This window comes from Cajanus cajan, chromosome 2, assembly GCF_000230855.2.
Source record: "Cajanus cajan strain Asha chromosome 2, NIPB_CcT2T_4, whole genome shotgun sequence".
Taxonomy (NCBI): domain Eukaryota; kingdom Viridiplantae; phylum Streptophyta; class Magnoliopsida; order Fabales; family Fabaceae; genus Cajanus; species Cajanus cajan.
In genome coordinates, this window is record NC_138518.1 from 10,801,282 (window position 1) to 10,823,461 (window position 22,180).

The following is a 22,180-nucleotide window of genomic DNA, read 5'->3' on the forward strand; positions in this document are numbered from 1 at the left end:
TACTTTTTATCCACCATTTAACTCGTATTGATCTGGTTAAGTACTAAATTTCTACTTCATTAGTGTACCTTACCGAATCATAATCTCATGACATAAGTTATTATTTGGCCGACCTTAACGGATATGAATCGAAATTCAAAATAATCTTATGAGGAAGCAATGTCGTAGTGGCTCCAAAATCACCAAACCACTTCATGAACCTTTTTGGAAATTCCTTATTTGATTAAGAAAAACCAAGAATGATGATAAGGTTAAATGTAGAAAGTATTGTACCAAGAATCTATATAATCATGAGTACGAGCTGTGAATTGTCCGGAAAAGTCTTAGATTTATAAAGGACTAGAGGCCAATCTTGAACAATAAGAACTAAGAATTTTTGCTTTAGAAAATAAGGTCCCTTGACCTTAGGAATCTTCATGATGATGGATTTCTATAGTTTTTGTATCCATTAAAATAGATTCGTAAAATTCTCTTTCCTTGCAAGGATCGTGGGAGATGTCATGAAATGAGGTGAAAATGCTTTTTGAGCTATTTATGTCGAAGTTTTTCCATTCATTATCAGTAATGACCGATTGACCATACCTATCAAGAGAAACCTGAGTTCATTCTCATACTTATAATTGAAAAACAATGGGCAAAACTCTCCTAAAGAAATAGCTCAAAATATATTTCCATCTCAAATTCATAACACCCCTCACGATCCTTACAAAAAGACAGAATTTTACGCATTTATTATAGTAAATACACACTCAATAGAAATCAATCATCATAAAGATTCATAAGGTTAGGAAACTTATTTTCCAAAGCAAAAATTCTTAAAAGTTCTTTTCGTTTAAGATTGGAATCAAGACTTATATCATATCAAGACTTTTTCTAAACAATTATTTCTTCTAACTTATAATTATTATAATTATATAGATGCATGATACAATACTTTCTACCTCTGATCTTATGAAGATTTTTGGTTTTTATAGTTCATAAGGAAATCTCCCCAAGGAATATCTATTCATATCCTATGTGACCAGCCAAGGAATAACTTGAATCATGTTATGAGGTTATGATTCAGTAAAGTGTTCTAGTGAAGTAAATAGTCAATACTTGGCCATATCAACGCAAGCTAAATGGAGGACAAAATTTGATTTGTCTTTGGTCAAGAAAAATAAAATTGATGAATGGATAAAGTCCCAATTGTGATATAGAATAAAACCACAAAATAAAGCTTTGCTTTTAGCAAATAAAACAAAAAAAAAATGACAATTATTGTAAATAAGAGTATCTTAGGAGATTTGATATTATTTTTTAATCTTTCCTTATTTCCTTTATTTTTGTTTATTTTCATAGTTACCTGTTTTTAGGACACATGTATCTCTATAATAGGATAAGAGAAGAATGTAATTAATAAGAAACAAATTAATAGAATCCTCTCTTTCAACTTGGTATCAAAGCTCCCTATCTTGGGAGGTCCATTTCTACTACCCTAAAATAAAAAAAATCAGAGTTGTTGTCATCCTCTCCACTGCTAGCACAAATCCTATTTCACAATATGTTTGTATGGACCATTTGTTTGCTCAACATCAAAGTTTCATTATTGTCATTGATTCAATAGATATCCCAACTTTAGTCCAAGAAGCTATGAGAGGAGCACTGGATTCAAACTATGAAATAAAAAGTGAAGTCATTGGTTTTAAAAACTCAATATGGGAGATTGTAGATAGAACCAAAGACAAGAAAGTTATTGGGTATAGATGGATATTCATAGTGAAGCATAGAGCTGATGGGACAATAGACAAATACAAAGAAAAATTGATAGCAAAAGGGTACACATAGACTTATGGGATAGATTATGAGAACCTTTGCATCGATGACAAAGATGAATACAGTACGGGTTATACTTTCTCTTGCAGTTCATTTTGGTTGGGACTTGCAACAGTTTGATCAAAAACCCCTTCTTGCATGGAGATTTTGAAGATGTTTACATGGAAATTTCCCTAGGATTTGGAGCATGGTTTGGGAGATTTACCAAGACAATGATTTCCTTGGGATACAAATAGAGCCAACATGATCATACTTTGTTCTTAAAACACTCCCCTAATGGAAATCTCACAATACTTTTAGTCTACCTAGACTACATGATCATTGTAGGTGATGATGAAGAAGAAAAATAGACCCTAAAGAAAAAGTTGGCAACAAAGTTTGAGATGAAAGACTAGGGGAAGCTTAAGAAGGGCATATTTATCTCTCCAAGAAAATATGACCTTGACCTTCTTAACAAAATAGGAAAGTTGGGATGTAGTATCTTAGAAGTTCTAATTGAAGAGAATCACAAAATAGGACATGAAGAAAGTCTACAAGTGGATAAGTATCAATATCAGAAATTGGTAGGGAAACTAATTTACCTATCACACACTAAACCAGACTTTGCTAATGTTATGAATGTAGTTAGTCAATTCATGCATGACCCCCGGGAAAGGCATATGCAGGAAGTTAACAAGATCATTCAGTACTTGAAGTCAAGTCCAAGGAAATGATTACTATTTAGAAGAAGAGACACCATGCCTTTGGAGATTTATACTGATGCAAATTATGCCAGGTCAGTCACAGGTGATCTACTTCTAGATGTTGTTTGGGGGGTGAATTTGGTGACTTGGAGGAATAAGAAATAGAACGTAGTTGCTCAATCTAGTGTAGAAGATGGATTCAGGGTCTTGACACACGACATATATGAAGAGCTATGGATGAAAATTATTCTTGATGACCTTAGAATTAAAATAGAGTTACCTATGAAGCTATTTTGCGACAAGTCAACCATCAACATTACTCACAATCCAGTTCAACATGACAAGACCAAGCATATTGTAATATACAGACAATTCATCTAAGATAAGTTAGACAGTGATCTTATTGTCACAACTCACTTCCCTATAGGACTCCAATTGACAGATGTACTTACTAAGGGCCTTCCTACTAGTAGATTTCAAGAGCTAATAAACAAGTTGGGAATGATTGATATTCATTTACCAACTTGAGAGAAAGTGTTGTAAATAGAAGTATCTTAGGAGATTTGATATTATTTTATTCTTATTTCCTTTATTTTTGTTTATTTTCATAGTTACCTGTTTTAGAGACAAATGTATCTCTATAATAGAGTAAGAGAAAAATGTAATTAGTAGGAAACAAATTAATTGAATCCTTTCTTTCAACTACAACTCTAGATGTTGCCACCTTAGAGGAGAGCGAAAAGAAGAGTTAAAGGAAGTCAATTCAACTCAATCTTTGGAACTTGAAAATGAAAAAGTTTCCACAGGTCCTAATAATTATTTGCCAAACAATGAAGATAATTGCTACAATATATTTAACCGAGTAAAATACATTACAAGACAAATTTATTTTCAATTTAAAAAAAAAAAAAAAAAACTTTTCTAAATTAAAGGTGGAAGTCATTTAAGACAAGATTAAAGATGAGCATTTTAGATTTGTAGATAGAGACGTAACGAGACAATTCAAAACAAATATGAAGCCAAAATTTCTATCAAGACCGCAAGGAATCTATCAAAAGAACAAACAACAAAGAATCTACCAAAAAGGCAAAGTAGCAATACCCATGATGTATTTGTAGGAATCTACAACCATGAAGTCAGAAAAATTACTTCCAAGATTGTTACAACAAGGAATCTGCAGTTATTTTAAATATAACAATAAGTTATTGTGTGGAAGTATGTTGTTGTAATATAAATGTATCTAGTTCTCTGATTGTGGGACTTAAATTTTCAGTTTTGATATATTCATGTTCCCATAATTGCTTGTGAGGATTGTAGTCTCTCTTGTGTATTGTTGTAATTCATTCTTATATTCAAGTGTTGTGTGTATGTGTGTGTATAAAGACGTAGGGCCAATCCAGCTGAAAAGTTGATCCTTTTATAAGTTCAAAGAAATTTCTCATACAGTTTATCGAAAAAAACTAAAGAAAAAACAGACACCTGACCCAGATTATCATATATATATAACCTCTTGCTACATCTCATGTTCTCACAGTGCGTTTTCTCTCCGTGCGTAATCTTTATTTCGTCAATTTAAAAACTCATGAACTTTAAACAATCGGAAGAGAAACAATAACAAGTTAGTATGTTGAAGCCATCACAAATTTTCCATCTAAAATTGCATATTCTTTCTTTCTTCACAGTTTTGGACAAGTTGAAATGTTTAAACACAAAAAAACACATGGAATTAGAATGAACTCACAACAATGATTGAGAAAACTTTTCGTACTTACTATACATGACAAGCACTTAATTTGTAGTATTCACAATGTCTATACTTATATTCTTCAATGCCTCTGTTGCTGACTTCATCCACGACATAAACCTTTTAATCAAGTGAAAGTCGTTTCATCGAATACCATCACCTAATCAAAACAAATAGCCAAATACATAACAAATCTATCTTGATCAATTAAACTCTAGATTTTAGAAGTGTTTAGTTCATCAATTTGAATACACTTTGCAAATAAAAATAGGACGGTCCAACGCACCAGGCTCCCAAATAGGTTTTTGAGAAAGGTTAATATCTGTAGTTTTAACCACACAAGTAGAGATGTTGTATCTGGGACTTTAACCTGTTACCTAAAGTCTATGTTGGTATTTTTCAAAAAACCAAACCAAACCACTTTATGAGAATGGTTTAGTTAAGTAAATAATTTTTATAAAGTGATTTGGTTCATGTTTTCTCCAAACAATTTGAGTTTTTGGCACACCCCTAATTAAATATAACCATTTATTTATGACTTAAATATGTTTATGGCTACTAAAATTCGATATTCTTTTGTTTTAGTCTTTACATTTATAAACTTTTCAAACCAATCCCTTAAAGCTTTTTTCCTTCCTCATCCTTCATTATGCGTCTGTCATGAATCCAATGTTATACATGGACACACTAATGCTTAGCTGGACAAAATGTAAAAGAGAAATTGTATTTTGCACAATATTTTTATACAAAATATTGTAATAGGAACAGAAGAGAGAAAAGTGAGAGAACATTGTAGATGTACTGGAGATAGAAAAAGAAAGTTGCAGTGTTGTAGAAATGGTTATAGAAAAATGGTGTACAGATAATAGAACTCGATATTTAAATTCTTACATAAAATGCAGAATTTTGAGGGGGATATTGTATGGAAATCAATCTACAATTCATTCATTAATGGTTTCCTTAGGGTTCTCGGGACAGGAAGTTTTGTAGATTGACAGTTCTATTAGTTGCCATGTAACATGCTGACTCAACTTTCTATTAGGCACACCAGATTTGGAGCAAGTTAATTTCAGTGTGTCCATGTATCAAAATGCAAGTAATGGAAGGACAACTTAGAAAGGCGGGAAATTTAAAGGGACTGATTGAAAATTTTAATATGCAAAGGCTAAAAACTTCAAATTTTAGAGGAATTAAAAAGATGTTTAATAGTACATACATTTTAATACATACATGAACATACACATGCATATGAAGCCATGTATAATATGTCACAGTCACACACATACAAGGCCTGAAGGCATGCTGGGTGAAAGCATGTTAGCTCAAATAATGAGAATCATCCTCAAACAATTTTCAACTAAAATATGTGGCACATTAGCAAACTTTACATACATGTCAAAAAACCAATAGTGATTACTAAACATGACACAAAAGACATGCACTCCTACCATATGGAAAGGATAAACTGCCCTATGCGTCAATTATTAGCAAACTTTGGAAGTTTTGCTCGGTCCTTTTTATAAGAGAACTAATCTAGAATGTCTCATGAGTCAATCATTTTTTCACAAAAATATCTTTAACTATGACTCATTTTTTTAAGTTCAATTAGTAGTAAGTGAAATACATTAATGTCTTAAACTCTTCAGGAGTTTAACTTTGTCTCGTATGAAGAGCATTTTGTGATTCTTACTTTGACTCTTCACGTGTATAGCCAATAAAAATCAAAGCAATAAATATCTTAATGATGAGAGAGATTAAAAGATATAAAGCTAATAAAAAATATTTAAAAAAGAATAAGAGTATGTTTTAATAATGTTAGGGATAATTTTGAAAAAACTTAACTTTATGAAAAATTTAATGTTATTAACTAAATTAACTAATTTTCTTAATTCCAGTATATTAGTTAATTGGGACTTATAAAAAGGACCCAAGGGAAGGGAGTACTTAAATAACACTTTGTCACTAAATTAACTAATTATGTAATTTCTTTTCACTTTCTTCTCTGAACCAAACATACCATTAGTGTGGGGAGGGGGTATGAGATGTTCAGCAAGACATTTTAGAATGAGGGTTAAAGTAATGATTAGTCATTACTAAAGTAGGTAGAAGAGAATAAAAATATTCGTTTCTATTTTACTAGGCCAAGCTAAAGTTACAGAAGTCCATATTTTTTCCCTAATCTGTATCTTAGATTTAAAGCGAAGCTTGTCATTTTATTACAATGTTGTTATGGCTCATGCTTGAAATAATTTTAATAAACAAACTAAAGAAAATACGATGTTAATTTCCTTCATGATAAATCATATATGGAATATTTTCTTTGTTACCAAGCATATTGTTAGATTTTACTCCCATCTTGTTCTTCCTATTGAGATGTGTAAAATACAGTGCAAATGCATTACATGCTATAGGGACTGGTTTGCAAGTTTGCACCAATATTGTTTACTGGTTAGATGCAAACTAGACATGGCTGTATAGCCCAGTTTTCACTTCTCAGAACTGAATTTGACATATCTCATTTCTGTATCATTGCTAATGAAGTAAAAATCATTTTCCTGAGAGTATTAAGAAAATACTAAGTATTACCTTTCCACAAACTGGACAGTTGTCACTTCTCTCCATCCACTCATAAATGCAACCAAGGTGAAAATGATGAGAGCAATTGGTCATTATCTTTGGATTCTCTTTAGTGTATTCTGCAAGCAAGAATATTTGTAGAAAAGTAAGAATCTCCAAACATCCTGTTCATTTATTAGTGTTTCCCAGTACCAACAACAACAAGTTAATAGCAGTAACTATCAGACTTTCTCCTCTGTACCCTTATCTATTTATAACTATTTTACACACTTATCAAGAAAGAGATAGAGAAATAATGGCGTAGAAAATGTCAGAAAAATAAGAAAGAAAAATTAATTGAAAGAGGTAACAGATATAAGGCACAAACTTTTCCAAAAACTTCTAGGAGAAAATGGTAGGGAAGAAAATCAAAATAAGTTTTTCCATAAGTCAAACTAACTTATGCATAAGTTAAAAATAAGATTTTGGAGAAACTAATAGAAGATAATTTCTACAAATTAGCTTTACATAAGCTAATTTTAGCTTATGGAAAAACTTACTTCATTTTTTCTTCCTATTTTTCTTTCCTAAAAATACTTTTGGAGAAGTTTACCCAAATAGACAAAAAAGGGCATATTATAATATTATAAATGATTTCAATATAAAAGAAATATTAATTATATTTCTTATTCTGTGGACCATTGACATTAGTTACATTTCTTGGTTGGTTTACCATCACATTACAAAAAGGAACAACAGGAGCATTCTTATCTAGCTTCAAGATCAACTAATGAAACCATCGCAAGAAGCACATTTTCTTATCATTAATTAAATATCTAGCTTTTGGTTTTGCTTCTTGACCATTTAAGGGACAGGAGCCACAAGTTTTAACGTAAAAGGAAACTGATACACCATAGAGTCTCCCAACAACATCTATGTTCTACAATAAGTATATAAAATAAAAATAAAACATCCAAAGTTCTATGTACAAGTCAAGATGGGTCATTAAGCATATTACAGAAACAGATTAATATTTCGTGAAATTTTAAGTGTTAGTACCAATGAGTCTTCTACCAAAAATTTAATATTACTACGATAAATGTATATATCTCTACCTTCAAGACAAGTTGGACAGACATCCTCGTCTTCTGATGATGCATAGATCAGGCCAGCTCCAGCTGAATATTTTGTTGATGAAATTCTTAGGGAGGACTTAGAATGGAATTCCTTTGATCCAGCTTCACGGGCACTTCCATTCCACTTGTCTCCTGAATTTAAAGACTCTGGATCCACATCTACATCATTTCTTAGAGGTTCTGTTTCCTCATTAGAATGACTTGAACCCTTCTCCCGCCTTGAAACTAGTCCATCACGTTGCGAGCGAAAATATCTGGGTTCTACATCATACGGTAATGGCCTTGGAGGAGAACGGTACATGTCAGATAGAGAATTATCAAGTGACGCAGAAGAATTCATAGATGCTGCCCCCTGAATAGATGAAGGGATTGAGTGTGCATCCCCTCGACGGAATATTGATGCATACTGAAATTTGAGGTAGATAGGAAAAAATGGTTATATTTTTTTACTATAAAGTATAGCTCTCATCAATGCCAAGACACATCATCAACAAAAATTATTTTTCAAGTTGCAGTCTGACAAATATTAATGTATATGGCAAACAATACAGTGGATTTACCACAAAAAAATTAAATAGTCAGATTAACAGATGCAGAAAATATTACCTAAACCAAGTAACAAGTGATTAAAAATTGCTCGTATTTGATTTTATTTGTGGCTTATTTAGGACAAACAAGCAACCACTAGAGCATCAGATGGTATACTTGTAACACCCAAAACTGACTTAGAGGTAACAAAAGTTCCAAAGTCATTTCTAACACTGATAGCACTCACGATTTCTTTATGGATATATTATGTAGCACATCACCAATTTTAAACTTAGTGTTAACTTAGGATCCAATAGCAAGGTATAGGACTTGAGCCCCACATTGGAAATATGGGAAACCAGTATGGGGTCTATAAGGCTTTGGCTCTCTAACTACAATGACTAGTTATTGTGGTGGGGTTCTCCCAAGGTTCTTATAAACTGGTATTAGAGTTTTCCACCATGTTTCTCATCTATGAATGCACATGTGGTTGGTGATGCCAACATTGCAGTGTTCACATGAGAGTCTAAAAATTGAGTGTCTAAAAATTGCACATTGAGTGTCTAAAAATTGCATGTGCACATTGAGTGTCTAAAAATTGCAGTGTTCCCACATTGGAAGTATGCGATTCTAGTATGGAGTTTATAAGGTCTTAAGATCCCCAGCTACAACGATTAGCTTTTGTGACGTAGTTATCTCAAGATTCTTAATAGACACATTTCGAGACTTGGTTTGAGACACCATAACACCAAAGAAAAGGCTAATATCAGAATCCCCAACAAATAGCTGTTCACATTTATATATACAAAACAAAGGAAAAATGCAATAGTACACCAATGCTAACAAAAACCAGACACATTGGACCCCAAAATGCTAGAGGTTGGACCACCTCACAAGTATGTTATTCAGGGCAAAAGCAATTCACTAAGGCATGGGAAAAAAATGAAAGATACAAAATTGAAGTTATGGAGTATGGACAGCAACATATAACACAAGGCACAGCATTACAAAAGTAAACAGGAACGTACCACATTCAAAAGGTTCTGTGCCAAGCAACTGAGACACACGCAGTTCCTATATACGGTACTATTTGGATTTACATAATCTTCAAAATCATCAAAACTCATACAACAGCAAACAGAACCCATTGTTCCAGCTTCTCAAACTTTCTTTAGCTTAAACTGATCACCAAAACCCAGATGGTCTTACATGCAAGCTTTGAGCCTCCAACAACAACACACTAACTGTTTTCATTTAAAAAAGAAATCGGAGAGAGGATTCTAAGCTTGCAGAAGTGTCACTGCCTCCACAAACCAGTACCCTCCCTCTTCAGTTCACATAACCCCTGTAATATGGATAAGCACTGCTTCTCTTGCTCACCTGCAAATTATACCAAAAATAGCATTATAGAAAAACAAAAACAACATTGAAGAACATGTGAAGTTTGTAGACGTTATCATTCTTGTCATGCTATTATTTGACCAATTAAAATAACTAAGCATTAATCAGCTAGACAAGAAATTATGTGTACGTGTATTATTTAGACCAAATCCTGTTATCCTATAGTATTAAATGACAAAATAAAATTAGGAGCCACATAAATATTATATATTTCAAAGTAATGATTGATCAGTTTTCTTGATTCGGTGCACATGAATATCTGACCAATGCACCTAATCCTCATGCTCCAAAGCGACACATGCACAATTCAGAATGACAAAATCAGGACTATAACATAAGATCAACACAGGAGTATGATAAAACATAAAATAACTAATATAAAATTCAAAGAAGAATATGACAAATTTGATTATTCAAATGGCTAAGCTTTTTAGTTTTTAGTCATTTGCCACTCACCGACAACTTCACTAGCACCGTACTAAGTTCAAATTTAGGAAGAAAAAAAAATTATTTTCATTAATTTCAAGCTATGCCAATGAATCAACCAACAACACGAACATCATTACTTTTTTTTTTCTAGATGAATAAGCATGATGACAATTTAAGAGCATTGGTAAAAAGACATAAATCACACCCGACTTACGTGTGCAAACAATGAAATTTTCCATCAAAAAAGAAAGGATCGAGCCAGAAACATTCTTAATTTCGTGAAAAGGAAGAGACCCACTTTCGATTATCAAACTAAGAAGCAACCAGAAGGATCAAAACGATAATTGGGAGCTGAAAAACGAAGTGGGTAAGAGGAGAAAGAGAGAAAGGTTGAATTTTTATTTTTTTTTCAGGCAAAAAAAAAAAGTAATAGCTTGAGAGAGGAACCTGAAACTGAGAAAGTGGGTAGAGTAGATAGATGTTAGGGATGTCATAAGCAGAGAGATAGGAGTGGAAATTTTGGATTTTTCGGCGATAATTGCTATGAAACTGCGAAATTAAAAACAACCTCTTTCACTACTCTCTTTCCCTTTTGCTTTCGTTTGGTGGGTGAAGTGTAGTTCTTCTTTTCTTTTTTTTCCTTTTTTTTTTAATTTAATTTTATTGTTTTGCTGTAAGGACGTAGTGTAGTCGGTAGTGGTGGAAGAATCTAACCCAATTTTTATATTGAAAATAGGTTTTAGACAAAAGAGAAAGAGCCACTTTACTGAATTTCTCTCGGCGCATGTATTCAAATAAAGGGAGAAAATAAAAGTTAACTTATTTTAATTCATAATAACTTAAAATGTGTTGAAAAATATTTTATTATTATTTTATGGGTTAGTTTTAGATATTAGTTTTTTAAATTATTAAATATAAGTTTATTATTGCAATTTTTTTAATTTTCTCATTCACAATATTCACGACAATAATCTAGCATTAGTTTTTCTGTCATTATGTCTTCTAGAAGTTTTATATATTTCTTTTTCATTAGATGGTTTGAGTTTTAACACATAACATGAATTAAATTATATTTTAAGTTTTGCATAACATTGTTTGTTTCAATATTTATAGTTTAAAAACTTGTTACTGTAAAAAAAATTATTAATGTCTCACTTTAAATTGATATAAACACTGAAAATTGATTTTTTTGTGTGGAAATATATCGTTATTAATGGAATAAATAAAATAAAATTATACTACTAAAATTATTATAATTAATTTATAGTTTAATTTAATTATTTTTGGTCCTTTAATTTTTTTTCAAGTTTTGCTGCTAAACACACTATTTCTTCGTATATAATATAATAAATGTTTATACTTTAACTTCTTTGATATTTTTTTTTATCGATTTAATAAATTAAAATTATATAATAATAATAATAATAGTGTTATATAAATTGAAAATTATACACGGTGAATAATATATATATATATATATATATATATATATATATTTTAAGCCAATAAATAATTTATATAATTTTTGTATATTTTGTATAGAAAGAAATAAATCAACAAACATACGTAAATCAAGATTGATATAATTTACATAAATAAAAAAATTATTATCTTAACGTACAATGTAAGAGCTTAATTATATTCATAATTATAATATTATTAATACAATTTTCAATTTTTAAATCACAATAATTTCTATTGGAGTGTGATAGTTAGATAAACAAAATTTATTGAATCTATTAAAGATTTTATGAAAGAAGATTGAAAAGTGGAGTTTGTGCACACCTTGAGAGAAGGAAATCAGTATGATGATATTCTCGCTAAGAAAGAAGACTTTTATGAGTAGACATTTGATTGTATTTGAGGAACCCTGTCGATTTTGGTGGATGTTCTTCGTGCTCATAAAATTTGTATTAAATTGGTTGTTATATAAATTCTACATTTAAAACATAATAATAACATTAAATTGAGATTTAATTTACATTAATATGATTAAATGTGATTAAATTCATCATTTGCATAGGTAAAAATTAAAATTCATAAATGTAATTATTTTTTTTCATAATTTCTTGATAAAAAAAATATTTTGGTTGAATTTTTCTTACACTTTTAACATTTTTTTTATTCTTTGTGAAAAAATATAAATCTAGTGAGAATTATGCCTTAGAACATTCATGATATTTAAATATTAATCATTGATAATATGAATTGAAAATGTCAATGTCAAAAGATTGTCACAAAATTTGTGTAAGTTCTTGATGAAAAACATGGAACACATTTAACAAAATTTAAAATGGTATTATGTTTTTGAAAGACATTCAAGAAAGTAAAGAAGGAATATGGAAGACAACATAATAAAATTATGCAAATTAGAAATCTTTAAAATACACGAGATCATAGAAGAACAATATTTTATAATTGTTAAAATTTTAAGACATTCAAAAGAATGGAGAAGATTATAGAATACAACATAACAAAATTATGCAAATTAGACATCTTTAAAATACACGTGATCATAGCATAAATGTCAATAATCTTCACATGCTCTTAATAAACAATCTTCATTATCAAGGAGTTGGACACAAGTAGTTAATGTGTTGAACCTAAGGTCGAATCGTTCAAGCAGTACTCAAGTTTGATCCTTGGTGAAAATAATCATTGACCAGACTTTACTTACCTCCTAGTCGAACTAGATTAGTCTAAGAAAAAGCCTTAGAACACTAGTGCGAAACAAAAAAAAAGTAATCTTCATGAGAATTGTGACATTTAATGAGAAATGTGCTAGCTTTAGAACATTTAGGATGAATACCAACAAAAATGTGAGTATAGAATAAATATCATCAGAGAACTTACAAATGAATAAGACTTTGTATTTTTAAGAGATAAAAAATAATACTAGTGCAAAACCAAAAAAAATAAAATCATGAGAACTCTGACATTCAATGGGAAATGTGCTTTAGAGTATTTAGGATGAATACCATAAAAAATGTGAGTATAGAATAAATATCATCAAAGAATTTATAAATGAATAAGACATTGTATTTTTAAGAGATCAAAAATAAGAAATATCAATAATATCTATTTGACCCAAATAAGCAATATCCACGTGAATTGTCCTATGAAAAGGAATATGAACTGAATATCAATGGATATCGGGAAGGTAAAAGTGAAAAAGAATGTGTGAACATTGAGTGATAATTTCGGTGTAAATTAGTCTTTAAATAAATAATGTGTGGTTGGTTAATTCAACAGAAAGGATGTAATAGGAAGTAAAATTCCTAAGATATTGACACAAACAAATTAGCTTATGTGACAAATAAGAAAACGTTAATGTGGTCGTGTATGGCTTCTGTGAGTTAGCTTTTATATTATATATAAAAACAAATTAGCTTATGTGGTAAATAAGAAAACGTTAATGTGACAGTGTATGGCTTGGTGACTTAGCTTTTATATTATAAATAAATAAATAGATAGAGGTAATACTACCTCAATTTACATCCAATTACTTAATTTATTGAAAATTAATAAAATTATTTAATAAATTTGTTTTATTTATAATTTTTTTTTGAAACTACCCTTATATTACTTCTTTTCTTAATTAGTATTCATATATCTTTTAACTAATTAGTGTGCATGTCTTATCTATTTTATCTTTTCTAATTAATACTCACATTTCTTTTAACTATAACATTGTGTTATAATTTATTGTTTATTTAATTTTATTAATTAAATTGTTTATGTTAATGTATTGTTTTAATGTTTTAAACTTTAAAGAATAAGGAATTCATATGAGTTTAGTTATTTGGGATTGTTTTGTATTGAGGTCAAAGTTAATTGAGTTTAGGAGAAGGTATACAAGGTTTTCTCAAGACTTGAACTTCATTAAGTTCATTTCTTCATAAATCTAAGGAGGTTTTAGAGAGATAGACTTTAGAGAAAAAGGAGATCTTCTTCCTTCTAACTTTATAGGAGAGCTCTAATCTTTCCCCAAAACATCATTTGTAGGGGTTGAGTTAGGATTCAAAGCTTGAGAGCTGAGAAATGGAGGTTCAAAGTTGTCATGTGATAAGAGCTCAAGAGTTGCATTCTTCACTATTTATCCTTCTTTTCCCTTTCTTCTTGAAAATTCAAGGTAAGAAAAACTTGTATAGTTATCTTTGGATTATTACGTGTTGATTCTTTGGTTGATTCACCCATTTGTGGACTTGTTGTTGGATTGAAAAGTGAAGGAAGTTGATGTCTTGGGTTTTTGGTGTTCTTGTATGTCTTGGAGAATAATTGATAATCTTATGGCTTCTTAATGTTACATGTTTAAATTAATGAATCTGAGTTGTTTAACATGTATAAATGTTGAATTGGGAAATGCATGTTGAGTTGGTGTAATTGATGATTGAATGTGTTGAGAGAAGATGAGTTGTGTTAAGTTGATGAACTTGTTATTGAGTTGGGTTTCTAGCTTGAGTTTGCTCGCTTAAAGCGAAAACTTACTTGCTTAAGCGAGCTAATATGACCTGTTCAAGGGTTCTCTTTGATTTGGCTCACTTGGAGTGTTCATTGGTCGCTTTGAGTGAATTTTCATCGTTTAAAGCAAGGGCTTGCTCGCTTAAGCGAGTAGAATACTTCTCCTAAGGGTGCTCTCTATCAAAACTCACTCAAATTGAGTTGTGAACAGTTAGAGCAAATTTTACTTGCTTAGAACAAGCTCCCCATGGATTGAGGCACTTGTTTCTTTTTAAAAACTTGTAATCTTCTGAGTTATATCTTGTTGTGTTGGTTATTCACTTGAAGGGTGATGATGATTGAATTTAATTAGTTCATAGTATGTTAGTCAATGATGGTGTATGATGAAAGATTAAGTTGTATTAAAGTTGAAATTAGCTTGATGTTTTAAGTTGCAAAATGTTGAATTGTGAATGCATGATGCATGATGTCGAACTGTGTTGTGAACTTAAGACTAAAGGAGAGGTGTTATTTTAAAAGTTGAGATATCCCATTATATGGATGTGTTATGGTGCTCTGAGAGTCTCATTGTTGGAAAACTTGTCTCTTGGAGTGGAGTATTGAGTCTCCTCTAAGCCCTTAGTTGATACAATATAAGGGTCAGGTTATGTCATATCGATTTAAAAACAACCAATTTAAGTAAGGTATGAAGTTTTAAAATCCTTAATTGATTATTGGAAAGGTGCATAGTATTTAAAAAGGTAGTCAATGGAGGTAATTCCATATAGGTTTAGTTCATGCATACAAATGTCATGGTAAGTCCACACTCAAGTTGTTCTATCCTTGACAAAGGTACTAGATTTTCCTAGTTTAAGTAGCAAAATATGAGAAATTATGTTGTGTTGTGGATTAATATTCAAATTTTTTGTTGAGCTAGCAAGCAAAAAATATTGTGTTGTTATAAGTTGATTTTGTAGGGTCAAGTCACTTGGACTACTCACATGTATTGTAAAACATCTTTTATTTGAATTATGTGACGATGCATATTATTGTTGTGTTTCTAAGTTGTTGTGGTTGTTTATAAGTTGTGTTGTTTATATGCTAAGTTAATATGATGATATATATAATTATGTTGCAAGTTGAAAAATTGTTAAGTTATAAAGTTGTGTAGATATGTTGATTTGTGTTGCTAAACTTGGCCTTGGACTATTGTGTTGTGTTGACAAAGTTGTTGTATAGCTAGTTTATTGCTTCTATAAAATGATGTTTTCTTAATTACGAGCTTACCTTTACTTTTTCTTATTATTGGATTGCAATTATCATATTATGATATGAATATGGTAGGATTGGGCTAGAGGGTGAACAAGTTGTGGTGCCATGATAGAGATGACGATGTTTTAGGTGGTATTGTTCTACGACAATATTTTTATAGTTGTTGCTTGATTGACAACCTAACACATTTATGTTTTGCACTCCAATATTTGTGTGCGCACGGACGTGTGTGTATATACATGATTTGTTTATAATCTCACCGGAGGATTTTATGTTTTCAATTGTTTATTTCCTTACATATATATAGTGTTATATGAATTCATGGATTGCTTGCATGATAAGTCTAGGTTAGATTATATTTATATTTTCCCATACTTAGTTGTTAAGTTATAGTAAGTGTAGGACCTGTCGGATCATTAAACTAACCAATTAAAATGCATACTTTTTAAAATTTATAATTAATACATTTTACCAAATTAAGAGAACACATTATAATTAGGAGTATTTTAGTCTAAAAATATTTAATATATGAGACAATATGAATTGAGACTTTGATAAAAGAACAAATAATTGTTTTGAGTTGAGTCTTATAAATAAAAATAAAGGCAGTAAATAATATGATAAAAATGGAAGAAAAAAAAATAGTAATAGCCAACACAATTACGCATCAAAACAAGAGAAAAAATATCATGGTAATAGTAATATAATGAGTAGTAACTACAATTGAAATGGCATCAATGATAATAAAGACAACAATAATAATGTTGGTGACAATAATAATAATAATAATAATAATAATAATAATAATAATAATAATAATAATAGAATGATTATACTAATTGTAAGATACAAAAGTGGTGATATTAACAACATGAAAAAATAAAAGAGAAAAATAATTATTAAATGAGAAATAAGTATTACTATTTCCTTTTCAAATTAGAAGTAATAAATTGATTTTTTTTGTCTTAATTAAGTAATAATCATTAATTTTTAAAATTATCGGGTTAAATTTTTTTAAACCTTTCATTTATTATTAACTTTATTTCTCATCCATTTACTTATATTTAACATTAAATATAACAATCATTTAAAGTAAATGTATGTTTAGAATAAACTTAAATTTATTATACAATTAAATAGAAGTAACCATATTGATTACTTTTCTTGATTTTGATAATTTGTCTCATATTGTTTATAATTATAATCAAAGTAATGTCTTTCAAGTATTTTGTATTTAGAATAAAAATTTGATCCACGATTTATTAAGTAAGAAAAAGTTGTATTTTTATTTTGTGTATTTTTTTTCTTAACTTGTATGTCTCATGACTTGTTTTATAATTAGTTATGAAATAATTATATCTATATTAAATAATGTCATTTTTTTTTAAATCAATCAAGCCCTACCTAAATTGAGGACTCAAGAAACAAACAAAAGTTGACAAATGGAAAGAAAAAATTGAATTAGAGCTCAACACTTTGTTGAAGACACCAAAATTGTTACAATATCGAATAAGTAATAAAGAGTTTTGGTGTATGAAAAGTTAAAGAAAAAATAAAATTAAATATGTATATAAAATTATATAAATCTCTATGATAAAAATATAATGATTATATTAAAAATAAAAGTATTTTGGTCTTAAAATACACAAAAAATACACTATTCCTCTCCTATTTTCTTCTCAAATTGGAGAGAATACAAGTCTCATAATGAATGTTAATTAATCTTTCCTTTGATTTTATAAACATATCAAATTTAAAATTGAAACTTTTTTTTTTCTCTAATTAATCTTTATCATCTCTCCATTTTTTTTTTCCTTTTCCATTTACTCCCTTTTCAAATAATGGGTAGACACATGTCAAGATTGACTTGATGAGGCAATCAACTCAAACCAAATTAAAACAAAAGATTCAAGTTAGTTTGAATCATCAAATTGTTTTATATCTTAAAATTGGAAAATATAATAATATTAATTTAATTATCATATTTTTTATTAGTAGAAAAACTGGAAAAAAAAATAGGCAAAACAAACAACTAATTTTGCCTCTAAAGAAGGTGTTAAGCTAAGAGATAGACTAGGGCTATACTAAAGAAAATAAACTTAAATACTTCATTCATACCCATTCAAGGAGGATTAAAATTTCTTACAATGATAAGAAAACATAACGGTAGAAGAAATATAACCCTCCATATGGGTTTATAGAAATATAGTAAACAACGGTCATATTTTTTAATTGCCTAAGGTAAATAATCTCTTAGCCACTTTGGTCTCTCTATTATATGTTTGGGCTTTGTGATTGGGTTGGTATCATTGTTATCTAGATCAAAAATGACCTTGTTCACAAGGTCAATAACATCATCGACAACAACTTACACTTGTGGGGAAGGAAGCTCAATTGGAGAATGTACTAATGATCCAATAAAGGGGTCTGATTGTGAAGGATTGACATGGTTGAGTTGGACTGGTTTAGGCGGTGAAGTAGGTGAGAAGGCAGAAGCCAATTGGCATGACTGGCACTACATTAATAATTGTAATACATTTCTCTGAAAAAAAGCATGAGACTTTTAAGGCACTAAGCATGAGACAAAGAAACTAGGATATTTTGAATTGAAGATGAAGATGGTTCTTGGGCTTGGGAAGGTAGATCTAATGGTGGAGAATGCGATGTGGATTGTGGTGTAATAGGAGGGAAAAAGGTCATGACTCTTCATTTGTAATGTTGGTTTTCAAGGATAATGTGATGAAATAGGCTTCTAGGTTAGAGCCCTTATAAGGTCTAAGTTTATAAATGTGGAAAAATAGATGAATCTTAAAAGAAGGTGGAAGTTATAGTGCATAAGCGATGTTGCCAATGTGTTGCAAAACTTGATATAGGTCAAAGAAATGGTGGGAAATTGTTGGAGGTGTGGCGAGTGACAATGCCTTGCCGATAAAGTTGCAACCTTAAGAAAACCCACTAGCTTGGCTCAAAAGACAAGTCTTGACGTTTTTTGTCAGCTTGAGCTTTCATGCTTTGACGAGTATGACTAAGGGTCAATTTAAGGTCTGATAGGATGATTTTTTGAATTTGCAAGACTCATCCAAAGTGGGAATGGTAACACTTCCAGGTATGTATTCTTTTAGAGTTTGTGGATCTTGTTCATAAAGAGCATGAAAATAGTGTCATCCTAATGGCTGAATAGTATTTTAGTTATATCAATACTTAGTTAAGTGGAGAAACTTATACCAATGTTGTGGTTGGTTACTCACAAAACAACATTAATAAGCTTCTAAATTGTGATTTACGACCTCTGACTGACCATTTGTCTAAGGATGGTAAGTTATTGTGTATTTCAAAGTAATGCCATGAGTGCTTTCAGGGATAGATGAAAGTGGATCACCTCTTTAAGTGAAGTTGCATCACCTTCTTCAATGAATATTAAATCATCTAGTTATTCACTATTAGCCCCCAAAAGTAGGAGGAATTAGGATGTAGCATTGTGATGACCAAGATAAAATTTAGTATCAAAATCATAACATAGGTCGATGGCTCTACATTCTTGGAGTTGACCCTTAGATAAGCAACGAATAGCTTTGGGTGTAGAAGTTGAGATGGATGTAGATGACAATGGCATTTTGGTGGAAGGGGATAAAGATGGTCAATGTGTGCGATAAGAACAAGTTTTGGAATCCTTAAACTCAAACTCAATTAATTTTCTTAGGTCAATGGCTTGGGTGGCATCAACTAGTTTGAGTATAGTCAATTCGTTTTGAATCTCATTGATGAGGCCATAAATGTAGTAGTTATGTAAGACAAGTGGAGGCAACCTATTGGTTCGATTGCTTAACTTTTCAAAGTATGATTGGTACTTAGTGACAATGTTGTGAATACGAAACATAAATAGGAAAGCCTCATGATTTTCAAATGAAGATAGCCCAAAGCGAAGTTCCAAAGAACGTATAAAGGAGAACCAATTTGTTAATTGGTTTTTTTTAACATCCATTTAAACTAGTTTAAAGCGTCATCTTTCATATAGAAGGAAAACATGGGTATATGTTGTTCCCAAGGGATTTGGTAGATGGTAAAGAACTGTTCAACTTGTAATAGCCAATCTAATATAATAAAGCCATAAAAAAGATTGAGTTAATGTTTGGGAAAATGAATGAGAGATCAAGAGGGGTTGAAATTAGGGTTGTTAAGAATGGGGGAAGGCCATACGGAAACTCATTAGGTGGTGGTGGCGAAGGTGGAGGAAGTGAGGGTGGATCAAGAAGAGTTGGAGGTGAAAACAATTACTAGAAAGGAACTTGAGACGTATGTGAGCCTGATGTATGTGAAGGACCATGAAGATTGGGTGTGTGATTTAAGCCTATGAGTTAGTTGAGAACCCTTGCCATGATAAATGTGAAGGTTTTGTGGCACTTATCTTGTATGGATTTGTGATTATTCAGCTAGGTTTGGAGGCATTGGAATTTATGGGACAAGGATTGAATTATCTTGTCGATGTAAGTAAAGGAAGTGACTGTAGGAGGCATTAGGGCAGGCTAATGAAAGCACCAAAATGTTACCCTAAGAGGCTATACTAAAGAAAAGAAACTGAAATACTTCATTCATGCCCAATCAAAGAGAATTACAATTCCTTATAATGATAATAAAACATAATAGTAAAAGAAATTTAACCCTCCAGATAGGTTTATAGAAAGATAACAAACAACAATTATATTATTTCATTATCTAAGGTAAATAATCTTTTAGCCATTTTGGTCTTTCTATTATACATTTGGGCTTTGTGATTGAGCTGATATTAATAGGTTTTTGCAAATTAGCATGAACAATCAAGAGGGTTTAAGTATCATATTTAAGAATATGAAATTCAAACCAACTTGAATATTGTTTTATAAATTTTTTTGTTACAAACTGACCTATGATAAGAGACTAGTTGTTGTGGTTAATTACAAGCTAAAGAAATTGAGGGGCAAGTCCATTGAAAATGGAAGTTCTATGGGATGTAGTTACTAGTGAGGCTACTTGGGAGGTTGAGAAACAATTCAAAGATCAATGTCTATTTCTTTTTCCACTAAGTCTATTTTTGGGATAAAAATTCTTGTTGTTGGGGAAATTGTAACATTGTACATTTTTAATTAATTATTGTTGATTTGTTGTTATCATTGTTGTGTTGGAGCTTTGGGGGTCAATGGGATCCTTGAGAAAGTTAAGTTGTCTCTAAGATAGTCTTAAGGAAAGTCAACTTGGTTCCACTTAAGGAAGGATATATAAGATTTTTCTTAAGACTTGAGTTTTATAAGTTTATATTTTAAAAAAAAAGCTAAAGAGAAGATAGAGATAAGGTCTATGGGCTGAAAACCTTTTTCTTCCTCTTTTTCTACTAAAAACCATTCCTTCACCCTTCCCAACAACTCATTTAAGGTGATTGGGTTATGGATTCAAGTTTCCGAGCAAAAATCAATTTCATTGTTGGTGGTGGCCCCAAGTTCTTGATGTTTAGCCCCTCTTCTTCTTCTTCTTTGATTTTTGGGACTTTTAGAGGTAAATGAAGCTAGAACTCCATTGTAGTTGATTTATGTTGTTGAATAAGTTTGAATTCATTGAATTTTATGGTTGTGTAGTTATTAATTGAGGATTTAAGTTCCTAGTTTTGAGGTTTTGGCACGTTGGTAAAGATTAGTAGAATTTAAACTAATTAATGGTTTCATTTTGTTTGTGTTAATGGAAATAAGATGCTTGTGTTGTGTAGTGTTTATTTATGCACTTGTATGTTGAGATTTGTTGAGTTTCAGGTGTAGAAAGTAAAATTCATGAATCTTCTAAATGCAAAATTTACCATCACCCTAGGTGCAACTGCAAGGTGTTAGGCATGATATAGGTTAGAGGCTTTCTATCTTGCTAATGTCGAGTGTGGGATTGATAATGTCGTGCGTGAGTGAAGGGAAAACTCTCTAACTTGGTAATGTCGGGTGTGGGTTGAATGGCCTTGGGCATGAAAGACTTTGAGCTTTTTAACATGGTGATGCTAGACCCTAATTGAGAGGCATCAAGCACGATCAAGACAGAGACTCTTTGCCTAGAAAATGTAAGGTGCTAGTTTAGTGAAGCTGGGCATAAGTCAAATATAGACTCTCTACCTAAAATGCGGTCAGACATGGATTTAGCCACACTAGGCATGATTGTCACATGAG

The 22,180-nt window shown here is 30.8% G+C and overlaps 1 protein-coding gene across 4 annotated transcripts; it reads right to left on the reverse strand.

Annotated features, from left to right (window-relative positions):
- Positions 1-4,125: 4,125 nt before the first annotated feature.
- Positions 4,126-10,989, reverse strand: LOC109788070 (E3 ubiquitin-protein ligase At3g02290). Of its 4 annotated transcripts, XM_020346707.3 has the most exons (6): positions 10,740-10,949; positions 10,507-10,643; positions 9,491-9,842; positions 7,914-8,340; positions 6,829-6,938; positions 4,126-4,402 (listed from the first exon to the last, which is right to left on the reverse strand). In XM_020346707.3, exons 3-6 carry the CDS (start codon positions 9,608-9,610, stop codon positions 4,370-4,372), a joined length of 690 nt encoding a protein of 229 aa, XP_020202296.1. In that variant the 5' UTR covers positions 9,611-9,842; positions 10,507-10,643; positions 10,740-10,949; the 3' UTR covers positions 4,126-4,369. The 4 variants fall into 4 exon arrangements, with proteins under 4 accessions (XP_020202296.1, XP_029125001.1, XP_020202297.1 ...); XM_029269168.2 differs by lacking the exon at positions 10,507-10,643 and having other exon boundaries at positions 10,861-10,989; XM_020346708.3 differs by lacking the exon at positions 10,507-10,643.
- Between the last annotated feature and the right edge of the window lie 11,191 nt (positions 10,990-22,180).